The following is a 12,052-nucleotide window of genomic DNA, read 5'->3' on the forward strand; positions in this document are numbered from 1 at the left end:
ATAATTTAATTTTTTAAACTTGACGTCATGAAGAGTATTGTTGATAGAACGAGAATATGGTCTGATTTTCTTGCGATAAGGGCTACTAAAAGTAGAATATGTGACAAAATTATGAAGCTATTATAGGAATTAGCATATTGACTTACATTTTTGATTCATGAGAATTAAAAATATATAAAAATATCCATCTAAGATATATCAGAGGTATTTGCGGTATTATATGGTCGGTGATCTTGGATTCCCGCACCATACCAAACAAGTTACTCATGGATATCCGAAAATTTTTAATCACTGGACCATGGCCTACCAAACATATTGATTTTAGATCACTAGAGATCAAATCACCCCTAGCATTCGTATCACTGGAAATCTTAGATCATCGTGGTGATCTTGTTAGGGTTACCAAACGCTCCCTAATTGTGCTGAGGGAATCTAGCAAAATGCAACATTAAGTATTATCCACAATACATGTTGGGCATATCCCCTTGCTACCTAACCGTTAAGAAAATGAACCATTCAATTAACTAGGCAGCGAAAATCCAAAGTGCATGGTCTTTAGTGTTATCTATCTCATGAAACTCGTCTTCAATCAATAAGATTTAATAAACATTAAATCTTAAAATTTTTGTTTGTTAACACAAACAAAAATAAGTCCTAGATGTTAAATAATAACCATGGTGCATTGGAACTCTATGTCGTGACAATTTTCTTTGCAGCTTCAATGTTCCTGTGCATCACTTTAGCCAAAGATGAAATCTCTTCCTGGCTGCTAACATTCACAGTCTCCCCTTAACCCAGGTAACAATCTGAATCACCCAATCTTTCAACAAGCGCTTCTCGTTGTCATCAGCGTCCGATTCCGCTGCAGCCCATGGCAACGCGAAGAGGCAGCAACAAAGACGGAATGAAGCACATCAAGTTATTCAGATTTCAGGCTACCAATGTATCAATTTAGAGGTGTTACTACAAAAGATAATTATTTAACAAAGCAAGAGAAATCCTAAAAAAAATTGGGATCAAGAATGTACGACCACCCACGGGACCCTAAGAAATTGATCAGGTACAAAGTGAAAGAAAAAAGGGGATTTTTTTTCTCTTTTCTTAAAAAAAAAAAGAAGAAGCAAGAAGCAGTTGGATCAACGAGATCGGAGGGACGAGGTGAGTTTATCCTCTGGAGATTTAACGGAACCTTCTATGTTGGTTCCCGTCTGGTCCCCTGTGGCATCTACTTTAAGATTCTTATACTAGCTGATATAGTGCCATATTAAACGACCTACACGATGCTTTCTACAGAGTCCATGTATCAGCTGATATAGTGCCATATTAAACGACCTACACGATGCTTTCTACAGAGTCCATGTATAAGCTGATATAGTGCCACATTAAACGACCTACACGATGCTTTCTACAGAGTCCATGTATAAGCTGATATAGTGCCATATTAAACGACCTACACGATGCTTTCCACAGAGTCCAGGGAGTACTTTTGTCCCTCTTTTCCGCAAGTTGAATGGAATCCTGTTGTCCATACATAGTTTTTTAAGCCCACCTATGTTGACCAACAACCTTTCCTCAGGTCTAACAAACCACTCCTTTCATTTATTTTTGCTAGAACCAGTACTCCTTTCATTTTCTTCCACAAAGATTGCGCGTATTGTACCAAAAAAAAAAGAGCGGGTGTTTGTATTTGCTATTTATTTAGCATGGAACTTGACTGGGACAAACATAAGATTTAGATTGCAAATTTTACAAACATGAGAACACCTGCCGATCTTATGGTGGGCATTCCAGCTTCCAGGACCCTCGTGGATTGTTTCTGGTTTGAGTAGGAAAAATCATGAATGCCGAGATACAAATGCAATTTGGCAAGGCAATTGCATCTGGTCTTTAACACCTATTGATCGAATCCATGTAGCCATGCCACTGGACTGAACCCTAATTCGCCATAATCTAAGTGGTCATACTGGGCCAACGCTGCCTCACAGTCGCATCCTCGTCGGCATGGTAAATCGCAAAATAAAACGACGACCAAGTCGACCGCTGCTGCTCTTAGTCGTTTCTCGTTCCCAAGGCATTTCCTCCGAACGCGTCGCCTCCCAGTTCCCTCTAGCTCGCACCCTGTTTCCACAGCCAGGCATACCTAACACCTTTAATTTGCTCTGTCGTGGCCAGAAGCACTGGGTTGCCGCTGTAACCGTAGTCCATGGTATCATTTCGCCAAGTTTCCCTCCCTTTCTTCCTATGCCTTCTCTTCCTCGTATTCCTTTCCCCTCCCACTGCCGGCGATCCCGTCGACACACAGTGTGGCAGCACCGGCAAGTACACCGCCAACAACACTTATGAGACCAACCTCAACCTCCTCCTCGGTTCCCTCGCCTCCAACACTTCTCTCTCCGGTGGCTTCCTCAACGCCACCGTCGGCCAGATCCCCGACCAAATCTACGGCCTCGCCATGTGCCGCGGCGACACCAACGCCTCGATCTGCCGCTCCTGCCTCAGCGACGCAATCCAAGACGCCCCCCAGCTCTGCCCGTACAACCAAGGCGCCATCGTATACTACGATGACTGCCTCCTTCGCTACTCCAACCTGCGCTTCTTCTCGACCGTCGACACCTCGGTGCGGGATATCCAGGCGAACGTCGACAACATGACCGACCCCAGCCGGTTCGACAAGATTGTGGACGAGCTTATGAGCGCGATCACCGATTGGGCTGTCTCCAACTCGACGAGGAGGTTCGCCACCGGGCTGATGGTGAATTCCACCAAGGCTCCTTTTCCTGAGATATATGGTATGGTGCAGTGCACACAGGACCTGTCGCCAAGCCAGTGCCAGCAGTGCCTCCAAAATATCCTTGACCCAAGACCGACACAGCTAGAGGGGAAGGAGGGAGGGAGGGTGTTCACAGCGAGCTGCAATTTTAGGTACGAAATATACAAGATCTTCGACGGGGCACCGTCGCTAAGACTTGGGGGGCCGCTGGAGAACGCACCACCTACCAAAACACCAGAGGAAGACGGTAAGGGGAGTAGCCGACCGGTGCTAGTGAACTAGTGAAACTAGTTTATCGACGGTGACTTATTAGGGAATAGATGAGTCCTTCCTACTCTGTTTGACATCCAATCATTTCTAATCTGTTTACCAACATCCTATCAATTTGAGTTTTATGGCTACATTTTCTTTTTGTTTTGTTTGGCTAAACGCATGTTTCTGCATAATTTAGTTGAGAAGTGATGGGTGATTTAAAGTAGAACTTTTTACATGTATATCCTCTAAAATATATAAAAATTCTCATAAAATTGTTATTTATTTGTGTATCCTCATAAAACACATATTTTGTATGTATATTCTTCTTTAACTTTTTTTTTAATATATGTATCCATACTATTGAACACCGTTAAAAAATAAATGATTTAAAATTGAAATGGCTGAAATATCTTTACAGGTAGACATGCAAAAAAAATAAAATAAAAAATTATATGAATATAGATGCAATAACAACTTTAACAGGGTATTCATGCAATTATGCATATTTAGGAGGGTATACACTTATAAAAAATTATTAAAAAATTATCAAAATCTAGTAAAGATAATTCATTAATAAAAAATAATAAAAATTATTAAATCATATTAATATCAACTCTTATAGAATAAATTATTTTGCTCTTATGAAATTCTTGCCTCAAAAACAAACAATAACTTAATATTTACAAATCACTAAAAAATATTTTACTAATCTAAACATTTATAATTAATTTAAATTCAATATGTTTTAATCTTTTAAAAATAATGAAGAATATGTAGATGTCATAGATACAATAATGATAATTATATCAAAATCAAATGAAGAATAACATTACAAAAATGATCACCTAATATTCCAACTTGACTAAGTCAATATCTTAAAAAAAAAATTGACAATATGACTCAATCTTTTTTTGACTTATCCATCCAACTGAATCATAAAAGACTTGGCAAATTTCAACTAAGTTTTAATTTTTTTAATAATTTTTTGAATATATATCCTTCTAAATATGAGAAATTGCATGAATACCCTTATAAAGTTGTTATTTGTGTGCATACCTTACATCTTTCTTTTGCATATCTATCCATAAAGATATTTCAGTCATTTTATTTTTTAGCGACATTAAATGGTTTAGGTATATATGCAAAAAAGAAAAAAAAGAATATATATGCAAATAGTAATTTTATAAGGGTATTTATATAATTTCGTATATTTATGAGGGTATACATACAAAAAACTTTTTAAAGTAACAGTAAAGATCAACTCTTCCTTATTGGCCTCTAGTGAAAAAAAAAGAAAGCAATATTATATAAGCAATAGAGCAAGGCACTAATGCTTGGTGTTGTAATATACAAGGGTTATTTCCACAAACCAGCGAAAGTAATAACCTTTCTTTAATTTAAGGGTTTGCCAGCTAGCACAAGTATATCATTGTTTGATCAAAGGTAGTTCACACTATCATAATTGCACCAAATTAACACTTCCATAGGATCACATGCTGATTACTAACCTAGGAGCACGAAAAGTTTGCACATGGATTTCTTTTAAATGGCAATCCATTTTGGAACCCTAGTTCTGCTTCACACCTAACTCACTTGAGTTGGGATCCTCTATGGTGCATGCTTTGCACCAGAGAGAACTGTACAACCCTCAATCACTGCCATGACATCCTATCATAGAGACAGATGACTGTTTAGCATCCAATAGTGATGTACAACATTTGGAATGCAACACGATGCCATATTTGATAGTTGTCTATCTCTACAATCAAATGACATGGCAATGATCGAGGACTATTCAACTGTCTATGTTGTAAAACATTCACCACAAAGTATCCAAACTCAATCCACTTATCTGAGACACTCTAGTCAACAAGCCTGCTAGACAAGAATCATAAGGTTTATAGGGCAAATACTAATAAAAGCTTTCCAACAATATGACCGGCCTCAATTGCCATACATGCCACAAACATTTGTAACACACAATAAAGATGCACTAATATGATGTATGTCTTAATCAATGGCTCCATGTCTTGTTATCGTCAATGTGCTATGTTGATATAGGAATGCAGATGAAAGTGGTCATTTATCAATGCAGGAAAGAAGAACAAGGTCATCGGTATGGTCCTTGCTATTGCGATACCTCTAGTAACTGCATTCATGCTTATCTCCATAATTTGCATTTGTTTCTCGACGAGGAGGAAGCCATTGGTAAAGTTACCATGTAAGTAACCCATGAATTAAATGCTTTCTATTGTTTCACAAAATATCCAGTCTTTACATTTTTGTTGGAGAGCTTGAGCAAGTTCTACCAAGAGGGAAAAAGGATGAAATCTTAGGTGAAGTAACTATAGAAGTTATGACCAGAAAGGTTTACTGTAAGCAATAAAAAGTGCGCATTGCTTGATTATTATTTCAATGGCCTTTAATAAGCCTGTAATAACTAGGTCCAGCAGTCCACAAGTCGCTGCCTTTAGAGGCAACGACTTATATATTGGTCTTGATTTAGAGTTGTTTTGGTTTAATTAAGCAACATCATCTTCCAAATTTTTTTTCTGGTCCAATTATATCATCTTGTTATCATTATTTGTAAGATTCAAAAGCATTTTTTTATAATTGTATCAAAATTCCGTGCACTTTCAGTAGATGGGAGTCACCCGGAGGAAATCGTAAGTGTCGATTCCCTATTACTTGATATATCTACACTACGATTTGCAACAGCTAACTTCTCTGAAGAGAACAAACTTGGAGAAGGTGGCTTTGGTGCAGTTTACAAGGTATCATGGTAGCCTATTGCATCAACTTCTTTATATCTAATCTCAATAGAATTGTACTCCAATATAAAAATTTATCATACGTAATCTTCTTGATCCAAATCAGTTCTATATTTATCTTTAATTTCTTCTGGTTCTATATAATTCCTGTTAACCTTATAATTCTGTATAGGGACTACTATCTGATGGACGAGAAATAGCAGTGAAGAGGTTATCAGCTAGTTCATCACAAGGATTCAGAGAGCTGAGAAATGAGCTAGTTTTAGTTGCAAAACTCCAGCACAGGAATCTTGTAAGGCTTCTGGGTGTTTGCTTGGAAGAACAAGAGAAGTTGATTGTTTATGAATATGTGCCTAACAGAAGTCTGGACAACATTCTTTTTGGTATAATTTCTTCATCCACTCAAAACTGACCATCTTTAGAAACGTATGCAGCGACCATAATATAGTTGAACTATAACTTAATACTGAACCTCCAACTTTGGTGTTTGTTTAAATGTAGGCTCTCCTCTTCCAACTAAATCTAGTTGTGTTTCTAGTGTAACCCTTTTGTTAGTGCAGAAGAAACAAATGTCTGACCATCTTATGTTCAAGCCCTCTTTGGACTTACTCTAATATGTATTGCCTTAATTGATCATTCTTAATTGATTATCAAGTTTGTATGATATAGATCCTGAGAAGCATGAACAGCTAAACTGGGAGAAAAGGAAAAAGATCATTGGCGGGATTGCTCGAGGCCTACAGTACCTGCACGAAGAATCTCAATTAAAAATTATACATCGGGATTTAAAAGCCAGCAATATCTTATTAGATGCAGATTTGAACCCAAAGATTTCAGACTTTGGTTTGGCTAGGCTTTTTGGTGGAGACCAAAGTCAGTGCACCACGAACCAAGTTGTTGGAACATTGTAAGTAGAAATCTTGAATAACCTAAGCATTCTCTATCTGAAAGAATTACCTATGCATTCCAGTGATGGTTGATTAAAGAGTATTTTAAATAATATACTCATTTTATTACAGTGGGTATATGGCACCGGAGTATGTCGTGCATGGGCAGTTTTCTATCAAGTCAGATGTATACAGCTTTGGTGTTCTGGTTTTAGAGATCGTTACAGGCAGAAAAAACAGTGATTGTTCTAATTCTGAATATGTTGAAGATACAGTGAGCTATGTGAGTTTTCAATTGCATAAAAACAACTGTTGTTCTGTCCCAGATGACTGAATAAATTCATTTCATGCAGGTTTGGGAGCGGTGGGTCAAAGGAACAATTTTGGAGATATTGGACCCATCTTTAGGCAACCATTGCCCAAGAGGCGAAGTGTTAAGATGTGTTCAGATTGGCTTATTGTGCGTCCAGAAAAATCCATCTGATAGACCCAATATGTTACAAGTTGTTGTGATGCTCAGCAGTATCTCTGTGTCTCTCCCGGCTCCTTCTAGACCAGCATTTTGCATTGGAAAGAGTGGCATTGATTCATATGCTTATTCAAATGAAGTTGATTTATCTAGAGGTACGCATGACAAATCTTCAAGCAAGTTAATACCAGTGTCACCAAATGAGGTGTCGACTACAGAACTTGAACCTAGATAAATGTATGAAGGTAAGCAGAAGAAGGTTGATGAATATCTTGAACAATTATGGTCTTTCTGCAAAATTATAAAGATTTTTCATCATGGATGTAACACCTGCATTTTTTATCAAACCCTCAGAAACACTGGAAATCCAATGTGTGTGCCTTATGTCTGCCCATTCTCTTACAAGACAATCTATTACTTGATTTCCTTTATTTCCATGTTTACTTATCTTCCAGAATTTAAACAAAGTTCAAGAAAATGATGTATAGAGAATGAGGAGATAAACCTAACCTCAAGCAAAATTACCAAAGAATGGTAGTGGATACACAATTGCAAATCCAAATAGACAAGAGAAGGAAAGTGCATAAAAGCAAAGATGATCTTTGCTCTAATTTAATTGGGCAATTAAAAGTATGAACTACAGCAACCTAAGAGCTGAGGAAAGAGACCAGAGGAAAATGTCGTTTGTCCTGATAGAACTGGTATTATACTAATCACTAGGCATGATAAGAGGACTTGAAGAAACTCTGATCACTCTGTTTTAGAAGAACTAACAATCCCTCATTATTTTATAGCATTTTGTCACCTTGTTAGCACCAAAAAATAAAGGTACCAAGACAAATTTTACTACCACATAATCAACATCTTAAAAGTTAGTAAATTTAAGAAACTGTAATCTAATGGAAAAACTTATAAACATCATAAGCAATTCAGTCATATTGGCCTAGTCAACAATCAAGTTATGAAGTCAAAGGAGTAATCTGTAAGGTGTACCAGGAAGCAAGCACATTATTTTTGCAAGTTTATGATTTTGTTCTGTATTCCGATGATTCCATTATGAGAAGCTCATCCTTTGACACCATGTCTCTAGGTATGTCATGCTTTAAACCTTAGTTGCCAAAACTGGGAGTAGATGCAGAAATGAATACAAGCAAATGAATTTTAAAAAAGTTGAAGGAAATACATAGGAAGTGAGTACCTATTCGAGTTTCTGGGGAATTTATGAAGCAGGGAAGTAACCCTCAGTAGAAATTTCCCATGACCAAGTCTTAGTCTATGTTTACATCACTCAACCTCCTCAAACAAGTGCAATTACCCAATATGCATATTTGCAGCAATCGAAAGCTAGTGGCTACATGTAGACGTGAATTCACCAGCTTCTTCCTAAAGTAAATAAGAAGAAATATTGTTTCATCAACATTACTGTAATGGCTGTGCATCCTCAGACTGGTAATCAAGTTTCAGCAAATGTGAATATAAGGGCTAACCTTTTATGTTATTATTCCAATACTAATTAAGAGGTCTTCTGCTCTAGTCATGAGTATATTGGTAGTCGCACTGCCTGAATTTTCCAAATAACAAAAATGGGTGCCTCCCTTCCCCTGTTAATCACCATCACTGAATTAAATTTTTGACCCACTCTTACAATATCGGAGTCGCTAAGTCTTTTATCTGTCTTCTTCCAAGGATTAGAAAGGCTGTCACATCATTGGTTGTACCCTGTCCAAATAACAAAAATGGGTGCCTCCCCTCCCTTGTTAATCACCATCACTGTATTAAATTTTTGACCCACTCTTGAAATATCGGAGTCGCTAAGTCTTTTATCTTCTTCTTCCAAGGATTAGAAAGGCTGTCACATCATTGGTTGTACCCTGTAAGATATTGAAATCATCAGTAAAAGCAAAGAATTGCAGTTCTAGCAACATTTAGAATCTAATATTCATGACTCGTTGGGTTCCAAGGCAATGTTGCCGATGCTTCTTTCTTGGAAAGTTCTTTCAACTACTTTTTGCTTTCTTCCGTCATTACCACGGTTTATGGCCTTGCGACCATTGCAGAACTTTTCTATTGCAGATGCTAAGGCATAAACTGCTAGACCACCAACAGAACTTCCAAGTTAACCTCGAACCTTTGCTCTCCTCCTAATCCTTCAACAAAACCTAGGTGAAATCCTGGACTGGGCCTATGGCCTTGCTCTCTGTTGAGGCAGTATCGGCCTTCTAGCATGTTCAACATGCCTAAAAACCACATCTCAGGATCCCACATGGAAATGGTGCAATTTATCACGTATGATGATCGCCACCTGTACTACATGATCACAATTTTATTACAAAAATTGGATGATCCCAAATATGTTCGCAAGTGAGGCTGCAGTCAAGCAAAACGATTAGATCAGGAACTGGGAAAGATAATAATTGTGATTTCTTAATAAGCAGTAATTGTTTATGTGTTTCTATTTTGTCAAAATTCCTTCTACCAAAGGCAACAAAGAACTCATCTGGGCAACCCCAGCCTTTTGTAAGTTTGAATATATGCATGAGAGCACAGTGGTGGTCGGTTGGCACCTTAAAATAATTACAAACCCAGCAAATTTCCTGCCCAGAGTATGCTCCACCCATGTTTTGGATTCCAATTACACACATATGCATTTCTGGAACATAGAATTCCGGTTGTAGAGGAGGCCAAGCAACAAACAACACTAAGCATTACCCATGATATATTTTGGGCATATCTCCTTGCTACTTAACAATTCATGAAAAGAACAGTCATGTAATTAACAAGCAAAAAAGAAACATGTCTTCAATGAATGAGAGCCAACGAAAATGAAATCTTGAATCTTTGGCTTCACTAACATGATGAAGAAATAAATTGTACCTGGTAAAGAATAACCGTGCGGTGCAGTGCATTTTCATGTGGCAAAGATGTTCTTCGCAACTGCATTGCTTCTGAGCATCGCTGTCTCTGAGAACAGGATCTCCTCCTGGCTGTTGACATGCTCCTTCTTCCCTTAACGCAGGCAAAGCTAAGATTTCAAGAGATGCTTTTTATAATCAAAGAAATGCAACTTCTTTAATTCAAAAAGGTCCGGCTGTTGAGATGCCCCTTCTTCCCTTAACGCAGGAAAAGCTAAGATTTCAAGAAACGCTTCCCATAATCAAAGAAATGCAACTTCTCTAATTCAAAAAGGTCTGGATGTTGAGATGCTCTTTCTTCCATTAACGCAGGCAAAGCTAAGATTTCAAGAAACGCCTCCCATTATCAAAGACATGCAACTTATTTAATTCAAAAAGGTCTGGATGTTGATATGCTCCTTCTCCCCTTAACGCAGGCAAAGCTAAGATTTCAAGAAACGCTTCCCATAATCAAAGAAATGCAACTTCTTTAATTCAAAAAGGTCTGGATGTTGACGTGCTCCTTCTTCCCGTAACGCAGGCAAAGCTAAGATTTCACGAAAAGCTTCCCATTATCAAAGAAATGCAACTTCTTTAATTCAAGAAGGTCTGACGCCAAAGACAACGCAAGATATCAGGACTGATGAAGCATATCTATCATGTTCCTCAGACCAACAATATGTCGTACTAAAAGGGGGCTAGAAAAGACAATTGTTTCACAAGCCTAATCCAAATCGGAGAAATACAAAGAGGTTGGATTACCAACAGAAAAAGTAAAATAAAATAAAATAAAATAAAGAAATCCAGGTCAACAGTGTGAAGAAGGAGAACAATAAATCTAAATTTCAAGAAAATAAAAAATCCAGGAAAGAGGGGAAGGTGAAGAGAAAAAGCAGAAGAACAATATAAGAGAAGAAGCAACGGTTGGATCAAGAAGAGGTCAGAGAGATGATGTTTCGCGTACCGTCGCCATCGGGGGTAGGACACCGGAGATCTTCGATTTTAAAGGGTTCGAAGGAAGGAGAATGTTGAGCTCAATCGTTCGAAGTCACGGTAGGTTTTCCTCTTCCTCCACCGACGGTGGGATGTGGGAGAGAGAGAGACCGCGGCGGTAGAGTCCACTCGATATTTTGAAATTTAGGATGCACCGAAAATGCCCCAACCAAGGATACAATTTATAAGTTTGGTTCAAGAACATAAAGTTGTGCGTGTGTGCAGAGGCGGCCCAATACATTTGGGGGCCTAAGACGAATCCAATAAATGAGGCCTTTTTTTTTTAATAATAAATTTTTTAATAAATATAAAATACTTAAAAAATGATATAAAAATAGATAGCTATTAAGTACACTATTTCAACGAAGATGCATGAATCTAACAAAAACAGACAAAAAATCTTTTTAATTTAATATAATTCTTCAATGGGAGCACAGAAAAATAATTATCCTAAAAGAAGGGCCATGAAACTGATTAAATAACTGAGATAATGCTTGACAATACTGTTTACCCCGTCAAGCAAGAGCAGAGTAGAAAAAGGTCATCTCATGGCACTTCATGGCCAAGGTAAAAAAAAGAATTTGTCCAGAAAGGGGCCTCCTATAAAAGAAAGTAGGGGCATTATGGGAAATTCACTCCATCTAATTAATAAAAGTCCCATCCCACCATCTCCCCTTCAAGTGAGTACCCAAGCAGCGACTGCAACATCACACAGCAGCCATTGAACCCCCTCCCTCCTTTTCTCTCTGTACCACCCAAGAGGGAAGAGGGAAGAAGAAACCGAGAGGAGAAAATTAAAAGAATCTCCACCCTCCAAGAAGTCCATTTCCAATCCCCCTTTCTTCCTGATGGCCCGGCTGGGTCAGGAGTAATGTGAGGGAAGGAAAACCAAGACCAAAACCAAAAAAGAGAAGGGATGAAAGATGAGAGTGGCTTCAGGCGTGTATCAAGCCAACCAAATTCCTTTCTTCCTGATGGCCCACTGCCCAGGCCAGCGCCCAGCTACGACTCTAGCT

At 38.1% G+C, this 12,052-nt stretch overlaps 1 protein-coding gene and 1 long non-coding RNA gene across 6 annotated transcripts in view; one reads left to right on the forward strand and one right to left on the reverse strand.

The window, feature by feature from the left end:
- The window catches only part of LOC113461220 (cysteine-rich receptor-like protein kinase 6), a 42,765-nt gene extending 35,266 nt beyond the window's left edge, over positions 1-7,499 (forward strand). Inside the window, exons 1-7 of one of the 4 annotated variants that reach the window (XM_088724259.2) lie at positions 2,204-3,017; positions 5,121-5,246; positions 5,666-5,799; positions 5,969-6,179; positions 6,466-6,703; positions 6,816-6,966; positions 7,037-7,499. In XM_088724259.2, the coding sequence (XP_088580385.2) occupies positions 2,204-3,017; positions 5,121-5,246; positions 5,666-5,799; positions 5,969-6,179; positions 6,466-6,703; positions 6,816-6,966; positions 7,037-7,387 (2,025 nt within the window). In that variant the 3' untranslated portion in view covers positions 7,388-7,499. Of the gene's footprint in view, positions 1-2,203; positions 3,018-5,086; positions 5,247-5,665; positions 5,800-5,968; positions 6,180-6,465; positions 6,704-6,815; positions 6,967-7,036 lie in introns of those variants that run through there. The other 3 variants (XM_088724261.2, XM_089930866.1, XM_089930867.1) reach the window with 3 other exon arrangements.
- LOC149768626 (uncharacterized) lies at positions 1,375-10,989 on the reverse strand. Of its 2 annotated transcripts, XR_016413311.1 has the most exons (3): positions 8,640-10,989; positions 8,351-8,535; positions 1,375-2,993 (listed from the first exon to the last, which is right to left on the reverse strand). It is a non-coding gene; the product is annotated as an uncharacterized LOC149768626 (long non-coding RNA). The 2 variants fall into 2 exon arrangements; XR_016413310.1 differs by lacking the exon at positions 1,375-2,993 and having other exon boundaries at positions 6,465-8,535.
- Between the last annotated feature and the right edge of the window lie 1,063 nt (positions 10,990-12,052).

Source organism: Phoenix dactylifera, chromosome 1 (genome assembly GCF_051530095.1).
Source record: "Phoenix dactylifera cultivar Ajwa chromosome 1, Ajwa_hap1_PhDact_Kaust_v1.1, whole genome shotgun sequence".
Lineage (NCBI taxonomy): Eukaryota > Viridiplantae > Streptophyta > Magnoliopsida > Arecales > Arecaceae > Phoenix > Phoenix dactylifera.